This window comes from Phocoena sinus, chromosome 2 (genome assembly GCF_008692025.1).
Source record: "Phocoena sinus isolate mPhoSin1 chromosome 2, mPhoSin1.pri, whole genome shotgun sequence".
Classification (NCBI taxonomy): Eukaryota; Metazoa; Chordata; class Mammalia; order Artiodactyla; family Phocoenidae; genus Phocoena; species Phocoena sinus.
The window spans coordinates 13,872,833-13,894,794 of NC_045764.1; the positions used below are offsets into that span (position 1 = coordinate 13,872,833).

Sequence of the window (21,962 nt, forward strand, 5' to 3'; positions counted from 1 at the left end):
GATGTGTGGGTTTCAGTCGTTGTGGCACATGGGCTCAAGTAGTTGTGGCACACGGGCTTAGCTGCTCCATGGCATGTGGGATCTTCCCGGACCAGGGCTCGAACCCGTGTCCCCTGCGTTGGCAGGCAGATTCTTAACCACCGCACCACCAGGGAAGCCCTGGAAAGTCTTAAGTGAAATGAAACTTTCATGTACAGAGATACAGCTCATCTAAACTACCCCATCCTAATTTGTTTTTTTTTTGGCCACACAGCATGGCGGAACTTCCCCAACCAGGAATCAAACCATGTGCCCCGGGCTTCCCTGGTGGCGCAGTGGTTGAGAGTCCACCTGCCGATGCAGGGGACACGTGTTCGCTCCCCAGTCCGGGAAGATCCCCCATGCCGCGGAACGGCTGGGCCTGTGAGCCATGGCCGCTGAGCCTGCGCGTCCGGAGCCTGTGCTCTGCAACAGGAGAGGCCACAACAGTGAGAGGCCTGCGTACCACAAAAAAAAAAAAAAAAAACCCTGTGCCCCTTGCAGTGGAAGCGTGGAGTCTTAACCACTGGACCAACAGGGAAGTCTACTCCATCCTAATTTTAAAGACAAAAGGAATCAGCTAGGAACTACGGGCGTTAAAACGTACACATACAATAGCAGAAACTAATGAACCTCAGAAATGATCCAAACATGAGGGAATAGTGTCCTTATTATTGATAATATACTACCTAACCCTACCATATTGATGCTATTTCACTTTCTCCTATTCTAAGACAACAGCAAGGACTTCCTTGGTGGCACAGTGGTTAAGAATCCAGCCGCCTGCCAATGCGTGGGACAGGGGTTCAATCCCTGGTCCGGGAAGATTCCACATGCCGCGGAGCAACTAAGCCCGTGCGCCACAACTACTGAGTCTGTGCACTCTGGAGCCCACGTATCACAACTAGAGAGAAGCCCACATGCCACAACCAGAGAAGTCCACACACCACATCGAAAGATCCCACGTGCCACAATGAAGATCCTGCATGCCGCGACTAAGACCCGATGCAGTTAAATAAATAACTAAATAACATCATCTCTGGAGAGCCCAGGGTTCAAAACCTGGCTTACCCATTTTTATGTGACCCTGAACAAATCATTAAACCTCTTTGCCTCAAGTTGCCTCCTCATTAAAAAAATTTAGATTAAAATAGTACCTTTAATTTCATTGTCCTGTTGAGAGGGTGAAGTGATGTATTCCTCTGTATTAAGCACCTGACACTACTTGGCACGTTATTAGAGCTCCATGACATTTTGCACATGAGGAAACTGAGGCTTACGAGATAAAATTGCACAGGCATAAGTCTAGTCTGTCTGACTCCAAAGCCCATGATCTTAACACTACTACCATAATACTTGGATATCTCTGCATGAGATTATGGATTTTTTTTTGATTTTTTTTTTTTTTTTGCGGTACGTGGGCCTCTCACTGCTGTGGCCTCTCCCGCCGCGGAGCACGGGCTCCGGACGCGCAGGCTCAGCGGCCACGGCCCACGGGCCCAGCCGCTCCACGGAACGTGGGATCCTCCCGGACCGGGGCATGAACCCGCGTCCCCTGCATCAGCAGGCGGACTCTCAACCACTGCGTCACCAGGGAAGCCCTGGATTATGGATTTTTTTTTTCCAGTTATCTTTCTTTCTTTCCCTAATTATCAAAAATGAGTAGGCCTGCACTATACTAAAATCAGAGCAAAATTTTTTTTAGACAGAAGATAACAAATACTCTGCGCTTTGGGAGTCAGAGAACAGAAAAGCACTTGTAGCATCTGAAAATAAAATGCTGAAGTAATCTTTTGGGGTTATCTGTCTATTCATGGCTATGTGGAGGATACAGTGCAGAAAGTGAAAATAGGAGGGGTAGGGACCAGATAGATGGAAAAAGAAAAATTTACATCATGTTAGGGCAGCTATAATTTCTACTTGTCTCTAGAGCAATACCACCATAAATTTCTGACCCTACTATGTAACTACAGACTAAATTTTTTATTGTTGGGGCCGGGGGGTGGTGGGGGAGGTTACCCAGCCATACCCTGTGCACATGTGTGAGAGTGGAAATACTGTGGACCTGACAAAAGAATTTTCACTGCACCAACAGTTAAGTAACACTATAGGAGATTGGGAAGTAACAATCATATTTGCTTTATAGGAGATAATCTTGACATGTTGGGGAGGGGGACAGTATTGAAAGGAGAGAGGTAAAAAGACAAGGGAGAAAAGTTCACTCTAAAAGTGTGTAATATGCTACCTTTTTGTAGAAAAGGAAGAAAAACAAGAGTCTATATATGTAGAAATATATACATACATGAATAAACTAGAAAAATGAATTAAAAACTAGTAACAGACAAAGATGGAAAGCTAAACTGGGCAAATAAGAGGCAGGTTTAGGAGGAAGAATTTTCACTGTGTATCTTTTTATATTTTTTGAGCCATGTCAATATATTATCTAACCAAAAGTTACATAATTTAAGCTGTTGAAATAATCTAGACAAAAAAATAATCAAGATTATGTCAGTGACTACAGAAGTAGAGAAATTAAATTTAAGATGCCTAGGATATCTAAATAGAGATATCCAAAAGCCAACTGCAAATATGGATCTAAAGGCTAGAAAATTTTTCAGGTGATAGTGATGCCTCGAGGCATCCATAAGCATGCCTAAGTTTACCTAGTGTGAGGTAATCAAATAAACAGGCCAGAAAAGTAATCATCTAACATAAATTTTAAACAAGTAAATAAGTAATGCCAAACAGGAATCCAAAAGGCAATGTTTAAAGAGGTACAAGTAGAAAACAGCTTATCAGAAGTTATGAGTAAAGAGAGTTGCAAGAAAGATGAGTGATCATAGTTTTAAATGCTGAAAGTAGATCAAGTATAATGAAAAGTGAAAAAAAAATTTGAATTTGGCCATGTGAAGTTAATAGCAAAATCAATAGAGTGGTAGACTTAAGAGTCAAATGTAACAATGTGAAGAATGAATGAACAGCAATTTGTGATATTTTATTTACTTATTTATACCTAAAATTTTTTTCAGAAAAGGATTTGAGGCAGACTACAAATAAAGGACCTGTATTATAACAATAAAAAAAACAGAAAAATGAACAGTGAAAGCCAGTATGAGGGACATCCCCTGATTTAGGGAAACTGCTCTTACCCCTGACTCCAACTATGTAGTTCTAGTGAGGGTTGTCATTCATAGTACCCTCCCCACTCCAGCCACAGGGATGGTGGGTACATGATCCAAGACAGGCCAATCAGAGTCCTTCCCAGGATTCTTCAAGACAGCCCCTTCTTCTGGTAGAAAGGGCTAGGAAGATGAGAGCCAAGAGCTGCCAGCAGTCATGGTTCCAGCCTCATGAAGTAGAGAGTCTGTAGTATGAGAGAATGAAATCAACACGCAGAGAAAAAGAGATAAGAGGTGAAGTCCTAAACCCCACAGGACCAGGAGGAGAAAACAAACATACCAATAATCAGATTAACATAGCTGATGTAACTAAAGACCAGATTTGGTTCTGGGCTGCCTGATAGCCAGAACAAAAAGAAAAACAGAATACGTATCATAGAGCTGTCAAAAAGGAGGAAATATACCAGATTCTAATGGGAGACACTTTTCCTTATGCTAAATTATTAAAAGAATCTCTTGTACATGGATTTTCATATAAGGGTCACTGAAAGACAAAACGGACAGTGTCCATAATGAGAATGTTACAGCAAATGCTGATTTCATATGCTACTGCTTAAAATGACAATTAAGGGATTTCTCTAGCAGCCCAGTGGTTGTTAAGACTCCTTGCTTCCACGGGTTCAATGCCTGGTCAGGGAACTAAGATCCTGCATGCCACGCAGTGCGACCAAAAAAAAAAAAAAACAATACGATTAAGTTACACCTTAATCATTAAGCACAACTGGAAGGCTAGACCACATCAGGCAGTTGAAGAAGCAGAGATAACAACTAATGGTTTTATTCTTCCAGGAAGCCTGCAAGTAAAAGGTGAAAAATGTAAAGGGAAAGTAAAATCCATGGGAAGATTGAAAAACAACTGTGAGCTGCGTGGGAAAAAAATCAAGTAAAAAGGACCGACTAAAAGGAAAAACAAGACCCTGGAAGAAGTGGGAAAAAACTACATCACGAGAACAGGCAGTTAATTCCACTTGAAAACTAACTCCTCTCCTTCCGAAAATTCCACTGAATGACATAAAAAGGGCAAAATCACAAAAGGGAAACAAACATAAAGAAAGACAACAGTTCTAAAACTTTGGAAGCTAAAAGGAAAAGAGTAGCAAATGACTTAGCAGATGAGAAAAGGCTGCTGCAGTAAGGCAACATGTCTCGGGCCACACGGCGCCCCAGCTGAGAGACCTCAGGAGCCACATCATAGTGGTGGTGGTGCATGCCCCTGAGAGGGATGGGTTCAAGTACGGCTCAAAACAGGACAACAAGTATGGCTCAAAACAGGACGAGGGATAAGATAAAACCTGAAAGATAATCAACGCCCGCCCCCCAATCCCTTCTCTACACACTACCAGGTAACTCTCTCTCCCACAGCTGAGAAAACTGCACAAAGGGTAAGCAAAAGGAAATCTGGACCTGGAGACATCTGAGCAAAGGCGTACTGAAAAATCTAGTTCTAGATCGTGAAATTCCAGCAACCAATGCCTCAAAGAATACTGGTAACCAGGTTGTGAATCCCAAACAGCTGACTGGAGGATTTTTCTCTGAATAAACTAACCAGTTGGTGGCATCCCAATAAAAGAACCCAGCTAGACACCTATAATGAAGCCAATCTGCCAACAATTTCTGCCACACACACAGAACTTCCAGTCACCTCATTAGGAGCCTGTCTTAAATTCAAATGGACGGCTACCAGTCACTAGATTTGTAAGCAAAGTCCGTAACAAGACAGGCCAAAACAAATGGTACAAAGGAACTCTGAGGAAAAGAGTCCCAGGAGCAGAAGAAAACTTCAGAACACTGAAACAAAACAAAAACAACCATCTGGTTAACATCCTCAGAGAATTAAGGGAAAATATTGCACTTAAGAAACAAAAGCAGAGGATAAAAAATAAACATTCAGAAAGCATAAAAGAGCCTCTGGAAATTAAAAGTATAATAGAATTTAGAAATTTAAGTGAAAGAATGGAAAATAAAGTAAGAAACTGCCTCAGAAAGTAAAACAGAAAGAAATAGATTAGCTTAAATGCAAGATCAGTTCAAAAGGTCCAACATCCAAATAAAGAAAAATACAGAAAAAGCAAACAATGATAATAGAACTGAGGAACTGTCAAAAATAATTCCAAAAAATTCTCCCTTAACTCAACTCATGTTCCCTAACACGATTTACCAAACTGAAAGGGCCTCTGTGTACCCAGTACAATGAATGAGGGACAGTACACTAACTACCATGAGAAATAGCTGGTAAACTGGCCACAGAAAACACTAAATCCAGAGAGAACAATCACATATAAAGGATTAGAAATCAGAACTTCATTGGTCTTCTTAAAAGAAACACTGACAGCTAAAAAGTAATGGAGAAATACCTTCAAAATTTTGAAGGAAACTTATTTCCAACCAAGAAAGAATTCCATAGTCAGGCAAACTATCCATCAAGTTAAGATGGTAAAACTTTTTTCCTTTTTGGAATTTTATAATGTATAGAAAATTGAATTTATAGACTACCTGATTCATTAAACAAGTGGAAAACTACATGAAGTGACTAGAAAGTATGCAAAGATTTAGCCTTAAATAAAGAACACAAGGAAAATAAAAATACAAGACAATTATTAATCCCAGGGAAAAAAAATTTAAAAAGAAAACAATCTTAGTATGCTTTTGGCTCAGAAATGAACAAAATACTTAAATAGTCATAATAACGTAAAATTTTCTGTTTAACACTCCCGACTTAACCAAAATTTGTGATATACTGAAAGACAACATCTAAAACTGATACGTCAAGAATAGCTGCTTCAGGCTTCCCTCGTGGCACAGTGATTAAGAATCCACCTGCCAAGGCAGGGGACACGGGTTCAAGCCCTGGTCCGGGAAGATCCCACGTGCCACAGAGCAACTAAGCCCGTGCACCACAACTACTGAGCCTGCGTGCTGCAACTACTGAAGCCCACGTGCCTAGAGCCTGTGCTCCGCAACAAGACACCACGATGAGAAGCCCGCACATCACAACAAAGAATAGCCCCTGCTCGCCACAACTAGAGAAAGCCCACGCACAGCAATGAAGACCCAGTGCCACCAAAAATAAATAAATAAAAATAAATAAATAAATCTATTTTTTATAAAAAAGAATAGCTGCTTCTACATTCCTCGTCAAGAGTCAAGCAGCAAGGTACTGTTTTACTGTGTGTACAAAAGAATCTTTTGGTACTACTGACTGTGCATTTTTCACTTTGATAAACATAAAAATTAAATCTAAACAAAAAATGGAATAAATAGGTACAATGGGCAATGTATCAATGTACCCAACGTTTTCATTTCTCTTACTAGTTATGTAGGCAAGTTAGAAAAATACAAGTACTAAACGCCTACTTCATGTCAGCTGTTGTGCTAAGTTTTTCTCACAGTAAAAGAAAGGAATTCAAGAAGTGAGACAACGGAAATTGGCTATTTGCTATTTTATGTATGGTGGTAAGCACTAAATCTGTTAACTTTTTTAAATCACCTCTTTCAAAGCTATAGGAACTCAGGATGCTACACTGAATTTAAAAGCAAAGAGTAGACATGAATCATCAGTAAGTGAAAAAAACGTTAGCAAATGTTACACTTTGAAGGCGTTCTATTTAAAGTATATAGGCTGGGACTTCCCTGGCAGTCCAGTGGTTAAGACTTCGCCTTACAATGCAAGGGGGTGCAGGTTCGATCCCTGGTCAGGGAGATAAGATCCCACATGCCTCACGACCAGAAAACCAAAACATAAAACTGAAGCAATATTGTAACAAATTCAATAAAGACTTTAAAAGTGGTCCACGTCAAAACAAAATTTTAAATAAATAAATAAAGCATACAGGCTAATAAAGCTCGTACAGGAATAAAACGAAAAAAGTTATATATAATTTTTTTTTTTTTTAATTTTTGGCTGTATTGGGTCTTCGTTGCTGCACGCAGGCTTTTCTCTTGTTGCGGCCAGCGGGGGCTACTCTTCACTGCGGTGTGCAGGCTTCTCATCACAGTGGCTTCTCTTGTTGCAGAGCACGGGCTCTAGGCGCACGGGCTTCAGTAGTTGTGGCAAACGGGCTCAGTATTTGTGGCTTGCAGGCTCTAGAGTGCAGGCTCAGTAGTTGTGGTACACAGGCTTAGTTGCTCCTCGGCATGTGGGATCTTCCAGGGCCAGGACTCAAACCCGTGTCCCTACGTTAACCACTGCACCACGAGGGAAGACCCTACAATACCTGCGTGGAGCACAGGCTCAGCGGCCATGGCCCATGGGCCCAGCCACTCCGCGGCACGTGGGATCCTCCCGGACCGGGGCACGAACCCATGTCCCCTGCATCAGCAGGCAGACTATCAACCACTGTGCCACCAGGGAAGCCCCACAATACCTTTTTTAAACTGCCACTGAAGACGCCCCATATCCTGGCTTCTTGTACTCTTAAGTCAGAGGTATATAAGATAAATAAATTTGAAAACAAATTTTTAATTATGTAGATAAAGGTAAATCTTCTTGTGGTACAAATAAAAAAGAACTTAAAAGCTAAAAGAATCAACATTAGTTCAAGCTAAGGCAGTCAATGAAGATACCTGATCTAATATATACCTTAGAGGATGGGGATGACTATGACACCAGCACAGACCCTAGATGACCTGTGTAAGGACAGGAAATGGAAAAGGCCAATCCTACTGAAGGGGAATCTATCCCAAAAAAACATGGACTGGACCACTAAGACTAGAGAAAATTCATTCAAGAGGATAACTCAGCTGGGAGAAGAACCACTTTCAACCTTGCCCTCCCTTCTTTCTGCCTGGAACACCTCTCTGCAGTCACAATGACTGTCATGCTGTGACTGTAGAACAATGCTAAAAATGAAAACTATCTGCTAAGGTTGGTATAGTAGAAAGAAAGAAAGTCTGATCCCTAAAGATTTCACAGAGGGACTTCCCTGGTGGTCCAGTGGTTAGGACTCTGCGCTTCCACTACAGGAGGAACAGGTTCAATCCCTGGTCAGGCAACTAAGATCCCGCATGCCATGAGGTGCAGACTAAATAAATAAAGACCTCACAGAGCTATCATAAAAGCTTCAAAGGAGTTTCTCAACTCCTTTCAAATAAGAAATCAGTAAATTTGTAAATTGCTAATCTGCAGAAGCCAGATTAATCTGTAATCTGGTCTTTGTTACTAGCAGCCAAAAGCAATTCTTAACAGCTACAGAGCAAATGCGAAAACTTCCCTCAGTGACACCTCCACAAATCCAGGTTAGAGGACCAGGAATCCCAAGAAAGAAAACAACTCTTAAAGATTAGCTCACAGTCAAAAATTACAAAGTATGTGAAGACATCTACCACCACAGTTAAAAAACAAAAAAAAATGAAAGAATTAAAGAATCTCTGAGAAATTTTAAAGTAAGTATGTTTTGGGGACTTCCCTGGTGGCGCAGTGGTTAAGAATCTGCCTGCCAATGCAGGGGACACGGGTTCGAGCCCTGGTCCGGGAAGATCGCACATGCCGCAGATGAACTAAGCCCAGACGCCACAACTACTAAGCCTGCACTCTGGAGCCCATGAGCCACAACTACTGAGCCCACGTGCCGCAACTACTGAAGCCCATATGCCTAGAGCCCATGCTCTGCAACAAGAGAAGCCACTGCAATGAGAAGCACGTGCACCACAGCAAAGAGAAGCCCCCACTCGCCTCAACTAGAGAGAGTCCACGCGCAGCAATGAAGACCCAACGCAGCCATAAATAAATAAATAAATTTATTTATTTTTATAAAACGTATGTTTTGGCCACGACTAAGAAGCCCGCATGCCACACTGAAGATCCCGCATGCCACAACTAAGACTTGGCACAGTCAAAATAAATAAATAATAAATATTTCTTTCTTAATAAAGTTTTTTTTTTTTTTTAAGTGAAAGAAGGTTTATTCAGGCAGAAACCCACTCCATAGACAGAGCGTGGGCCGTCTCAGAAGGCAAGAGGCCAAAATAAGTTATGTTTTAAATATTCAAATAAGTAAATAAATATACTCCTTAAGACTACAATAGGGACTTCCCTGGTGGCGCAGTGGTTAAAAATACACCTGCCAATGCAGGGGACATGCATTCGATCCCTGGTCTGGGAAGATCCCACATGCCATGGAGCAACTAAGCTTGTGCACCATAACTACTGAGACTGCACTCTAGAGGCCATGAGCCACAACTACTGAGCCCATATGCCACAACTACTGAAGTCCGTGCTCCTAGAACCCATGCTCTGCAACAAGAAGCCACCACAATGAGAGGCCCACGCATCGCAACGAAAAGTAGCCCCCACTCGCCACAACTACAGAAAACCCACGTGTAACAACAAAGACCCAAAGCAACCAAAAGTAAATAACTAAATAAAATTGATTCTTTAAAAAAAAAATAAGGTGGAATTAAAATGTAAACAACAATAAAACTGATTTTGCAAGGTAAAGAGAGTGAACATAAGGTGTCCTAAGGTCCTTGGTTTTGTTCAAAAGGAGTACAAAGATTAATCTTAGGGCTTCCCTGGTGTCACAGTGGTTAAGAATCCGCCTGCCAATGCAGGGGACACAGGTTCGAGCCCTGGCCCAGGAAGATCTCATGTGCCTCGGAGCAACTAAGCCCGTGCGCCACAACTACTGACCCCGCACGCAACAACTACTGAAGCCCGTGCACCTAGAGCCTGTGCTCTGCACGCAACAAGAGAAGTCACTGCAACGAGAAGCCCGCGCAACGCAACGAAGAGTAGCCCCCACTCACCGCAACTAAAGAAAGCCCCGTGCACAGAAACAAAGACCCAGTGCAGCCAAAATTAATTAATTTTTTAAGAAAAAGATTAATCTTAGACTCACAGAAAAAATATAAAGTATGCACATTAAAATATTAAGGGCAATCACTAAAAGAAAAGAAATGGAACATATAACCTCCAAATCAGACCAGACTTTTTAAAAGAAGAATAAAGAATAATCACTCCAACTGAAGAAAAAAAAGAGGAAAAAAAATAAGCATGGTAAATAGATAACACAAAAATAGATAACACAAAATAAAAATTTAAGAAGCCCAAATATATCAGTCATTACTATAAATGTAAACAAATAATCTGTAGTGCATGTTAATACAGATTCTTAGACTACATTTTTTTAAAAAACCAAGCTTCACTATATTTACAAGGATGTTCACTGCAGCACTATTTGTGGTTATGAAAAACTGGAAACCTAAATGACAATCAATAAAGGAATTAAATAAATTACAGTACATTCTGTGACAGAATACTAAAAAGCAGATAAAAAGAACGAACTAATCAATATATATCAGTGTAGTGATGTCACAAGCAGCTATGTCACAAATCATAGAACACATATAGAATTTACCATTCCTGTAAAATAATACACTAGTTGGTGGTGTGTATGGATATATGCGTGTAGTAACAAGGAGTAAAACATAGATGGTGGTATATATATACAACGGACTATTACTCAGTCTTAAAAACAAGGAAATTCTGCCATCTGTGACAACATAGATGGACCCTGAAGGCATTATGCGAAATGAAACAAGTCAGACAGAGAAAACAAGTACTATATGATCTCACTTATATATGGAACCTAAAAAAACCAAACGCAGAAACAGAGAACAGATTGGTGGTGGCCAGACGCAGTGGGTAGTGGGCTGGGGGAAATGGGTGAACGTGGTCAAAAGGCACAAACTTCCAGTTATAAGATAAGTGAGCTCTGGGGATGTAATGTACAGCATGGTGACTGTAGTTAACAACACTGTATTGTGTATTTGAAAGCTGCTAAGAATAAATCTTAAAAGTTCTCATCAAAAGAAAAAACAATTTGCAACTAGGTGAGGTGATGGATGTTAACTAAACCCTCTGTGGTAATCATTTTGCAATACATACATATATCAAATCATTACGTTGTACACCTTAAACATTCTGGTTTTTCATATCAATTACAGCTCAATAAAACTGGCAAGAAAAACATATAGAGAGACTGGCCCCACAGACATTAAAAGGGTAATGGCTGACCCAGACTGGGGAGAATACAAATAGTACTTCAACTTAATTTTTTAATTTATTGTTCTTTTTAAGCAGAAGGGAAGATTTGAAGCAAATATGAAGAATGGACATTTGTTCATTCTGGGTAGGGAACACACAGATGGTCATTTTATGTTTTACACTGCTCAGAACTACTCGTGATAATCAAATGCGTATTAATATAATTTTAATTTGTAGAATTAAATCTAAATATACACTTACTGTGATTAAGTGTATTTCATATGGTTTTACAGATTTATAGTAATTTATTTGCATTATGTATCTCAATAAGAAAAAAATTTTAAAATAAAATAGTGCATCCCTAGATCAATCCCTAAAGCCCTGGTTTTGAGTCCATCCAGTGGTTCCTCCCTAACAATGCAAAAAGCCAGGAAGAACTGAAATAAAGAGCGGCAGAGCAATAGAAGAAAGTTACAGCTCACCTCCTGGAGGAAAGGAATCATCTTTCACTTAGAGCAAGAAGAGCAACACCTAAACAATGCAAATACTTAATGAGCTTTTGGCCATTTTATTTATTACACAATGCACTGTCAACACATTTTCCAAGCAGAATAATTAAATATCTAAAATATCCTCTCTCGGGCTTCCCTGGTGGCGCAGTGGTTGAGAGTCCACCTGCCAATGCAGGGGACACGGGTTCGTGCCCCGGTCTGGGAAGATCCCACATGCCGCGAAGCGGCTAGGCCTATGAGCCATGGCCGCTGAGCCTGCGCGTCCGGAGCCTGTGATCCGCAGCGGAAGAGGCCGCAACAGTGAGAGGCCCACGTACCGCAAAAATAAATAAAATAAAATAAAATAAAATAAAATAAATAAAATAAAATAAAATAAAATAAAATAAAATAAAATAAAATATCCTCTCTCTGTATCTCATTAAAATTGTATAAGCAGGTAAAATTTCTAATAAATCTCTTCAGCCTGTGGTAGTTACGAACAGTAAACACAAAAACAGTCATCAGAAATTCCCTGGTAACACAAAAAAAAAAAAAAAAAAAGAAATTCCCTGGTATCACAGTGGTTAAGAATCCACCTGCCAATGCAGGAGACATGGGTTTGATCCCTAATCCAGGAAGATCCCACATGCCATGGAGCAACTACGCCCATGTGCCACAACTACTGAAGCCTGCATGCCTAGAGCCCGTGCTCTGTAACAAGAGAATCCACTGCAATGAGACGCCCACGTGACGCAATGAAGAGTAGCCCCCCGCGCAACTAGAGAAAGCCTATGCGCAGCAATGAAGACCCATCACAGCCAAAAATAAAATAAATTTACTTTTTAAAAATGTTAATTTAAAAAAGAACACATACACATTAAATACAAAAACAGTCATCAGAACTTCCCTGGTGGCACAGTGGTTAAGAATCCACCTGCCAATGCAGGGGACATGGGTTTGATCCCTGACCCAGGAAGATCCCACATGCCACGAAACAACTAAGCCCATGAGCCACAACTACTGATTCGGCGCTCTAGAGCCAGCGAGCCACAACTACAGAGCCCGCGCACCACAACTACTGAAGCCTGCGTGCCTAGAATCCACGCTCCCCAACAAGAGAAGCCCTCGCAATAAGAAGCCCGTGCATCGCAACAAAGAGTAGCTCCTCTTGCCACAACTAGAGAAAACCCACGCACAGCAACAAAGACCCAATGCAGCCAAAAATAAATAAATAAATGTATTAAAGGGAAAAAAAAGTCATCAATGAGTGTTTTAACCTCTAACCTCGGGACTGACCTGGTGGTGCAGTGGTTAAGAATCCGTCAGCCAATGCAGGGGACAAGGGTTCGAGCCCTGGTCCAGGAAGATCCCACATGCCGCAGAGCAACTAAGCCCGTGCACCACAACTACTGAGCCTGTGCTCCAGAGCCCACGAGCCACAACTACTGCAGCCCGCATGCCTAGAGCCCGTGCTCCGCAACAAGAGAAGCCACCGCAATGAGAAGCCTGCGGACCACAAGGAAGAGTAGCCCCCACTCACCGCAACTAGGGGAAAGCCCACACTCAGCAACGAAGACCCAATGCAGACAAAAATAAAATAAATAAATTTATTTTTTAAAAAAAACTCTAAACACTGTGACAGCAGTTAGTAAACAATGAAGTCTAATGAAAATATTTCAATAAAAATTCTTGGGCTTCCCTGGTGGCACAGTGGTTGGGAATCCACCTGCCAATGCAGGGGACATGGGTTCGATCCCTGGTCCGGGAAGATCCCACATGCCATGGAGCAACGTGTGCCATATAATTTTAAGCCCGTGTGCCACAACTACTAAGCCTGTGCTCCAGAGCCCACGCGCCACAACTACTGAAGCCTGCGCACCCTAGAGCCCGTGCTCCGCAACAAGAGAAGCCACCCAATGAGAAGCCTTTGCACCACAACAAACAGTAGCCCCCCCTTGCTGCAACTAGAGAAAGCCTGCGCACAGAAACCAAGACCCAATGCAGCCAAAAATAAATTAATTTTTTAAAAAAATTCTTATTCACTTGAGGTGAATAAAGCAATTCAAGTGTTTTTTCTGAACAATGAATGCCTAACAAAGAGCTTCCCTTAAAAACCAACCAAACTTTCCCTCAATTCCCCATCTATTTTTATTTTCCTCTTTCCTTATTTTCAACATTCAATCTAACCCTGCAATCCTTACTCTTTTCAATGCCCTATCATGAGGGTTCTGCCCAAACCAGAGAAACACAATTGCTGTCTCAAGTACTTATCTTAGTCCTTCAGCATCCTTGGCAGCAATGTCACTATCAAAAACTCTTTCTTAAAAAAAATAATTGTGGACCTCCCTGGTGGCGCAGCAGCTAAGAATCCACCTGCCAATGCAGGCAACACAGGTTCGAGCCTTGGTCCGGGAAGATCCCACGTGCCACGGAGCAACTAAGCCCGTGTACAACTACTGAGCCTGCGCTCTACAGCCTGCGCGCCATGACTACTGAAGCCTGCGCACCTGGAGCCCGTGCTCCGCAACAAGAAAAGCCACCAGAATGAGAAGTCCGCGCACCACAACAAAGAGTAGCCCCTGCTCGCCACAACTAGAGAAAGCCCGCACGCAGCAACGAAGACCCAACACAGTCAAAAATAAATTAATTTTTAAAACAAATTAAAAATAAAATGGGGGTCTTCCCTGGTGTCACAGTGGTTGAGAGGCCGCCTGCCGATGTGGAGGACGCGGGTTCGTGCCCCGGTCCAGGAAGATCCCACATGCCGCGGAGCGGCTGGGCCCAAGAGCCATGGCCGCTGAGCCTGCGCGTCCGGAGCCTGTGCTCCGCAACGGGAGAGGCCACAACAGTGAGAGGCCCACGTACCGCAAAAAAATAAAAATAAAAATAAAATAAAAAATAAAATGGGTATAGAATGTTAATATTAAAAAAAAAAAAAACTGTCTTTGTTGCTACTGGACCCTGCAGGTTCTCTTTCCTGACAGTTCATTATCCATCCCTGGAAACTCGTTCTTACTCTCCCAAATGTGAACATTCACCGTTGTTCTGTCTTCACTCTTCTTTTCTCTAACAAAAAATGTCACTTGTTTCCCAATCTTCCTTCTATGCAGCTCCAACTCTAACTTGTCCTCATTACTTTAACCCTAAATTTCCAATGAAAAATCCTAGCGGCATCAAAACCAACATGCCCAAAACAACTTTCCTTACTCTTCAAATTTGCTCTCCTTCCTTTGTTACTGTTAATGGTATCACCATTCCAGAGTGCTCAACCTTGACATCTCAGAATCATCTCTGATTATTCCCTTTCCTTCACCCCACATCCATTTCTGTCATTTCCTCCTTCAAAATGCCCCCTCTCTTTCTTTCTACTCCCTCCCTTTCTACTCTCACATTTTTATAGTAACAGCATCCTAAGACTTTCAGTTTCTAACCTCCCCTTTCAAAGCCATTCTATATACAACCAAACTTCTTGTCTAAAAATACTTTTATTTGTTCTGGATTTTTACTCCTCAGTATCTGTCAAGGTACCACCAGTTTATAATTCCCCCTCTTCTGAAAAGTGAGCTATCCCAACCCCACAGAGATCTCCCTGTGTCTGAGCAACTCAACCCTATTGTCTAGCCATGGCTAGCTAACTGGTCCAGAACTAGACAAGCCAAGACAGTTTTTTTCCCCCAAAAGGAACATGAGATTCACACTGCAATTTAGCCTCTTGAGACAGGAGACAGAAAATATTAAGAGCTGAAGTATGGCCATCTTTCACCACAGGAGGCAATATACAACACCTTGGTTGAGAGCTTCATCACAGCCCAGACTCCAACTAGATATGTATTTCTCTTAAAAGTACGATATCTTTATCTATGAAATGAAAGTAACAGAATATCTACCTCATATATTTTATAGGTAAAGAAAATAATTGGTATAGAACATTCAGCACAGTATCTGACAAATGGTAAACAATCAAAAAAGTTAACTATTGATTTTTGAAGTAGCAGAGAAAATCTGCAGAAAAGAATGAAGCAGACACACAGAGAAAAGCAGAAATAATATTAAAACTAATTCCATTCCCGTTCTAATTCATGGGTACATTTTCAGGTTAGGTTTCTTGGCTACTATATCCTTATAACAAAATGCCCTTTCTTTACTTATTTAAGCTTGGAATGAGTTTTTGTTTTTTACAAACAATCCTACCTTGTATAACTGTACACTACAGGAATTTAGAAGACTCTGTGCCTCTTCTTTCATTAACAACCCCCACCATCCTACCAAATAAAGCTAAAATAAAATGGGTCCTCCAATATACCTTTATATACCTTTTAAAATAAATACTTTATTCACCTAAATATCCTGACCATGACCTCAGAGAGGAAAAAGAAATAGAAACAGGCAACAAGTGGCATTTGAGGCAAATAATGCTGCCATTTTACCACTCCCCATTCACCTCTTTATCCTCCCTCTCTTGATACCCACTTTCCTATTTTCTCATCTTTCTCTGGCCATGTATCTACTGTGACATCCTCTGGAAGAGCCTCACCTTACTGTCAGTGTTTACTAACAAATTAAAGCATAACTTCCTTTGCTTGGTGACCCATCAACCCCAAACCATAACATGCTACAAAGAGGAAAAAAGAGTAAACCTATACATACTTTAAGTCCTAAAACTTTCATTATTAATTTCATCCTCCACTTGCCAGTTCCCATTTCTGTTAACGCTAGAATAGCTGAAACTCTGGTACAGTGCATTCCCACAAAGAAAACACATCAACAGAATATTGCTCTGAGTTTCACAATCCTATATAAGCTACTCAGCCATTATTTCTGATCAAAAATTGCCCAGACAAAAATAAAAGCTTCTGTTCATACTATCCATGTAGGTAAAGAAGTTGAAATATTTGTTTTCTACCTTCTGTTACATACTCTAGTCAACAACAAAAGGAAGAAACTATCACACTGCAAATGGTAATACTTTCATGTGATTAATGAAGATTAAATCTTTTTCTCCCTATTTCCAGAAGTTCAACTGGAAAAATGATTTTGGCCACAAAGAATAAACATTCCTCCCTCATTCTTACAGAAGGTTTACAGAAGTGTTCAGAAAGAAGGTTAGCCAGCCAAGTCAAAAAAAGGAAGATTTTTATGTTGCTTTGCCAAAGGGACTGAATGTCTGAAAATACTGAGCAAAGTTAAACTGTACATGTATAGATATAGTAAAAAGAAATATGAATCATTAAACACTTTTTTTAACTCAGTAAACAGAACCTAGCAAAATTATCTCAATATAACTTACTTATGTCCTACTGCCATTATATTCTAACTATGATTAGCCAATTTAACCCTCAAACCAGTAGGCACGGCTAAGAAAGCCCAAATACAACTTTATATTTTACCTGTTCTAAGTATCCATCAGTATATACTTATGTGATTCAATTTGTTTTTCAGATCTTATAAAACCAGTTTAAAACTCTAAGTCAATACTTGGCCCAAATTCAATATTTGAACAAAAGACTGAAAGCCCTTCAAACTGAAACATGAGTGTGTAGCATCCTAAGCTACTCACTGAAGTATTTTAATGTTTTTGATAAACAGTCCTTACCACTCTGGCTGCTCTCTCCTGAGATTCACATTTCCTGCAAAACCATGGTCCAGTGGGTACTTGAACAATGCCATAGCAAGCTGTTGGGAAATAAATGTTTTAAAGTAAGTTAAGATTTGAATAATTATGTAAAATCAAATACCCTTTCAAAGCCCTATAAAAGTAATTACCTCTGAAACTATTCACAGAAACCACCTGCTTTGTAAAGAACTTAAACATGATATATTTATGTTTATAATTTATCACCTAGTTAAAATTATGACATTTTTAACTAAATACTAGAAAAATAATTTTTCTATTTCAATTAAAAAGTATAAACATCACAAATTTTATTCTTATAACAGAAAAAATATTAGATAAAATTTAACACTTTTCTTTACACAGAATAACTCAAAGTAATTAATTCATTCCTATATCCTGAAGTTTAAATAGCAAGCATTTTAGATACATGAAAGTGAAAATTATTTCCAAATCACCTTTCAAAACAAACAAGACATTGCAGGAAAGAAAATGAAATGTAATGTTAAATGTAAAATGCTTCTATTTAAATGAAATGTCCAGAATAGACATTTGTCTATCTGTCTACAGAGACAGAAGGTACATTACTGGTTGTCTAGGACTGGGGGAGTTAGGAAGAAATGGGGAATAACTGTTAACAGGTTCAAGGTTTCTTATTAGGGTGATGAAAATGTTCTAAAATTGACTGTGGTAACAAATCCAAAACTGTGAATATACTAAAAACCAGTGAATTGTACACTTTAAGTGGGTTAATTGTATGGTATGTGAGTTACATCTCAATAAACCCGTCAGAAAAAAAAAGTAAACTACACGTTTATTTCTAACATATAATGTTCCAACAAGTGATCTGTATATCACACATCCAAATCACAGTCTAGTTGCGTACAAAACTGTTTTTATATTAACATTTACCTAACTCAAAATTTAACATTTTCCAAAAACCTTAAAACACTAATATCCAACTGACATTCTCTTGAATGAGCTTGCTCAGAGGTAACTTGAAAATATATCAAATATCGGAAAGCACTTAAAGAATATAAAATCAACATAAATTTTTAAAACTCCAAAAGCTAAACTTCTAATCCCTTTTAAAATGTATCAGAGTAAAAATATTCTATCAGCCAAGAAATACAGCATCACAGCCCAAAAACTTGTATTTTAATTCAGAAATACTTCTAGAAAAGAAATTTTAACACTTAAACGAACACTTTCTAAATTGGGAGATGAGACTACTTAGCATCATTTATCATCCAATTCATAATACCTCTCTACAAGTGCCAATGAACACTATAACGGAAATACACTATACCAGTTCTGAGACCTTACAATCCATCAGTACCTAGTTTGAATACACATGGTTTTCACTCCTTAGAAGAGTAAGGTGTGCAACTCTGCCCTTCTTTAAAAGAACTGGGGATACATGCATGCTCAGGTTCGGTTACTCACTATCTCCTAAGTCCCCCTTCCCAGTTCTGAGATTCCGTTCTATAAAGAATACAGTTTAGTCCCTTACGCTCAGGCTTTCTCTCATTTGGTAGCGCCCGATAAACTACTGAACCTCTGCCTCACTCAACGCCAGATTTAGAAACGGGAAGGGGGGGCGGGTTGGTGCACAACAAGGGGAGTACAAGAGCCACCAAAAAAAGTGACCTGTCTTTCGGCCCCCAAAGTTTCAGCCTCAATTCCTTACCACATGAAATGGAAAAAGTCAGAACCTTCAAACGGCCAGAAAACTACCTTAACTAGTGTCCTCGGCTTTTCTGTATATCCCCAAAACTCACCTAATGGAAACACCCAAACACAAACTAAGATGCTCCCCGAGTCACTGGCGGCGCCACCACCTCCTCTTCTCTCCAGTCACTGAAGCTGAGGAAGGGGCCCGATGAGGCCACTCAACAGCCTCATCCACCACCCCGAGCAGCTCAGCCCAGCCGCGCCCGCGGCGGCGCGACTGCGGCGACGGCCTTCCGCCTCTTCTCCGCGGGAAGCTCCAGTCCGCAGGAGCGGCAGCAAGGTCTCGGCCAGAAAGCTTGGGGTGCGGCAGCCGGCGCCCTCCCCCGTCAAATCTAAAGCGGCAGGGCAGAACCCCGAGCTCCGTATCCGCCCCGGCGCCGCGCGCCGCGCTCCCGAGCCCGACTCCATGGTACAGGAAGTCTCCAGACACTGCGGCAGACGGCGCGGCGGGAGGGGGAGGGGGCTCCCCACTCCCCAACCCGAACCCACAGCCGCGGGGCCACGGCCGAGGGACGCGCGCCCGGGCCCCGACACCCCCTCGCCGCCGACCCCCGCCTCCGAGAGTCCGCAGACCCGCGGCTCCGGGCGCAGGCGGCGGCCGAATGACACTTGAGAGAGTGAACGCAGCATCACATGACAGTCCAGGCCACACACACTTTCTCCCACAAGCGCAGCCCACACCTCTTCCGCCCCGCCGCCGACCCTCCGAGTCAATCCCCGGCCGCAGAACGGGGCGGGGCGGGGGCGGGGCGGGGGGAGGGGCGGGAGGGGAACTGGCAGTTGCTGCCAAGGTGGGGGAAGCGGTGACGGTTGGGAGAGGCCGGGTTCGGCCCGGCGGGCGGTTGGGTGTTTACCTTGATGCACCGCGACGCTGCAGCCGTGCCCGTCGCAATAAACCAGCGGGTTCTCGGCCCAGCCTCTCTCGTCTGAGCAAACGCAACAGCCTCCAATCATCTCCTTCATACTATGGGAGACCTCGTCCTCCAGTGACACGGGCCGGTCGCTAGAGACCATCTAAGAGGGAGTTGGGGGGGACCATTAAAAAACACAGGCAAGCCAATGAGTGCTTCCCCCCGCCCAGTCCCCCGCGCCCCCGCTCCCTTCCCGGCGCCCCGGCCCCCGCCCGCCGCTCGGCCGCTCGCTCACTCGGGCTTTGCCGCTCAGTCACTCACGTTCCGCACAGGAGTCAGGAGCCATGTCCTTGCTGACTCCCCCCACCTCCCCTCCACCGCCTCCTCCGCCTCCTCCTCCTCGTCTTCTTCCCTCCCCACCTCCACCCAGCGGCTAACGCTGGAGCCCGGAGAGGGCACACATAATCAAGTAGGCCTCCGCACAGGCGCACTGGGGGGGCTCCCGCTGGGCCAGGGGCAGCGAGGGAGGGGAAGGGGGTTGCGCTTCCTCCTCCGAGCGTCACTCGGCGTGCGCGCCCGCCCGGCGACCGGCGTGAGGGAAAAGGCCCGGGAGAGGCGAGGCCTGCGTGCGCGCCGCCGCGTCCGGCCCGCAGCCCGGGCCTGCCTCCCGGCCCCTTCCCCTCCCCCGCGCCGCTCGCGGCCGCCGAGGTGTGCTGGGGGGGAGGGGGCGAGGGGAGCCCGTGGCGCGCCGAGGCCGGAACAAGCCAACTGGAGGGCGCGGGGGCGCGCACGCGGGGGCGGGGACGTTGGGGCCGTCTTCTGCAGTGCCGGCCGCGCGGGCTGCGTGTGCACGTCGCGAAGAGGCCTAGGCGGGAGGGAGGGTGGGAAGGGAGGATTCCGAGGACCGGTAGGGAGGACGAGTTTTGTCTGAGTAGCTGGAGGGGACTCCCAGCGGGCATCTGAGAACCTACCTGCAGGCCTTTTCCTCAAGAACTGGCCCGTGGGTAACAAGGGTTGGGCAAGTCGGCCAACTTCCATGAAGGGTGCAATGAAGCATGGCTTCCTGCAGTTGGCCGCGCGAACTTCACTGTAGTGCCGAAGCCTTTCCACCCATTAAGTTCACATCCTGGACTCTACCCAAAGTTCACCCAGTGGAAGTGCCACCAAGTCGGCTGCCCGTTTACACACCACACTGGGCCCAGTGACAACTGAAAGTGCATCACAGACAGGGTCAAAAGCCTAGGTTGGGTTGTATTCGAAGAGGGAACACCTATGCTACCCGCAACTTGCTGTGTAGGAGTACAGATGGTTGTTAATCAGGAATTAGCAATATAATGTGAGGATCAGGAAATCGCAGTTTGAGGGAACCCAAGTTCTAGTCAGGCACCAAATGATCTCTAACACCATGTGACAGTGGAGTCCTTTCAATTGAGGATTTCTCTGATCTGGCTTTGTACTCCAAATTTACTCTTGAAAATTTGTCAATTTTTTATTAAGGCCACTTAAGTGGCAGAAAGATGGGAGCTCACTCACATACAAATAGAAAATGGATCAGGCCTATCTGAATAATTAGCTGGATATTGAGCAGTTCTGAGCTGTGAAATCTGCTGTTGCCCTACCCCCTATGTATCCTTTTTAGTCCAATATTGATTTTAGGCCAAAAAAGTTTAGCGTGAAATAGGAATATAGATAGATTGTTTAAATGGCAAGCATAGTTACAAGGCAAATTCATGACTTTGATAAATACCTTACAGGTACAAAATGACTGTTTATCAGGAATTAGCAATATAATGTGGGGAACTGGGAAATGCAGTTATATAAAATGCTAAAAGATGAAAGAACCCAGGTTCTCCTAGTCAGTCACCAAAAGATAATGGTTTAAGTTCTAAAAGCATTCCAAGTGTTCTCATAAAGAAAAAAAAAAAAATTGGTGGCATGGCTGCTTTTTCTATTGCAAATTAATTGCTAGAAATCTATTTAAGAATTATAATAGATATACTACAACGCAGGCATATATCAGCAAATATATTCAAACATTCTAAAAGCGAAGTGAGATGGCTACAGTAATGCAAATCTCGAAGTGTAAGATAGGGG

At 42.7% G+C, this 21,962-nt stretch overlaps 1 protein-coding gene across 11 annotated transcripts in view; it reads right to left on the reverse strand.

Annotated features, from left to right (window-relative positions):
- MLLT10 (MLLT10 histone lysine methyltransferase DOT1L cofactor) overlaps positions 1 to 20,553 on the reverse strand; it is a 248,761-nt gene extending 228,208 nt beyond the window's left edge. For 5 of the 11 annotated variants that reach the window (XR_004348430.1, XR_004348429.1, XM_032622513.1 and 2 more), the window contains exons 1-3: positions 20,164 to 20,553; positions 19,872 to 20,031; positions 17,266 to 17,345 (exon numbers count right to left, since the gene is read on the reverse strand). Coding sequence is in view for 7 of the 11 variants with exons in the window: in XM_032622513.1 (XP_032478404.1) it covers positions 17,266 to 17,345; positions 19,872 to 20,031 (240 nt within the window). In the remaining 4 variants the exon portion in view is untranslated. Of the gene's footprint in view, positions 1 to 3,167; positions 3,316 to 17,265; positions 17,346 to 19,064; positions 19,656 to 19,871; positions 20,032 to 20,163 lie in introns of those variants that run through there. The other 6 variants (XM_032622514.1, XM_032622508.1, XM_032622512.1 and 3 more) reach the window with 4 other exon arrangements.
- Between the last annotated feature and the right edge of the window lie 1,409 nt (positions 20,554 to 21,962).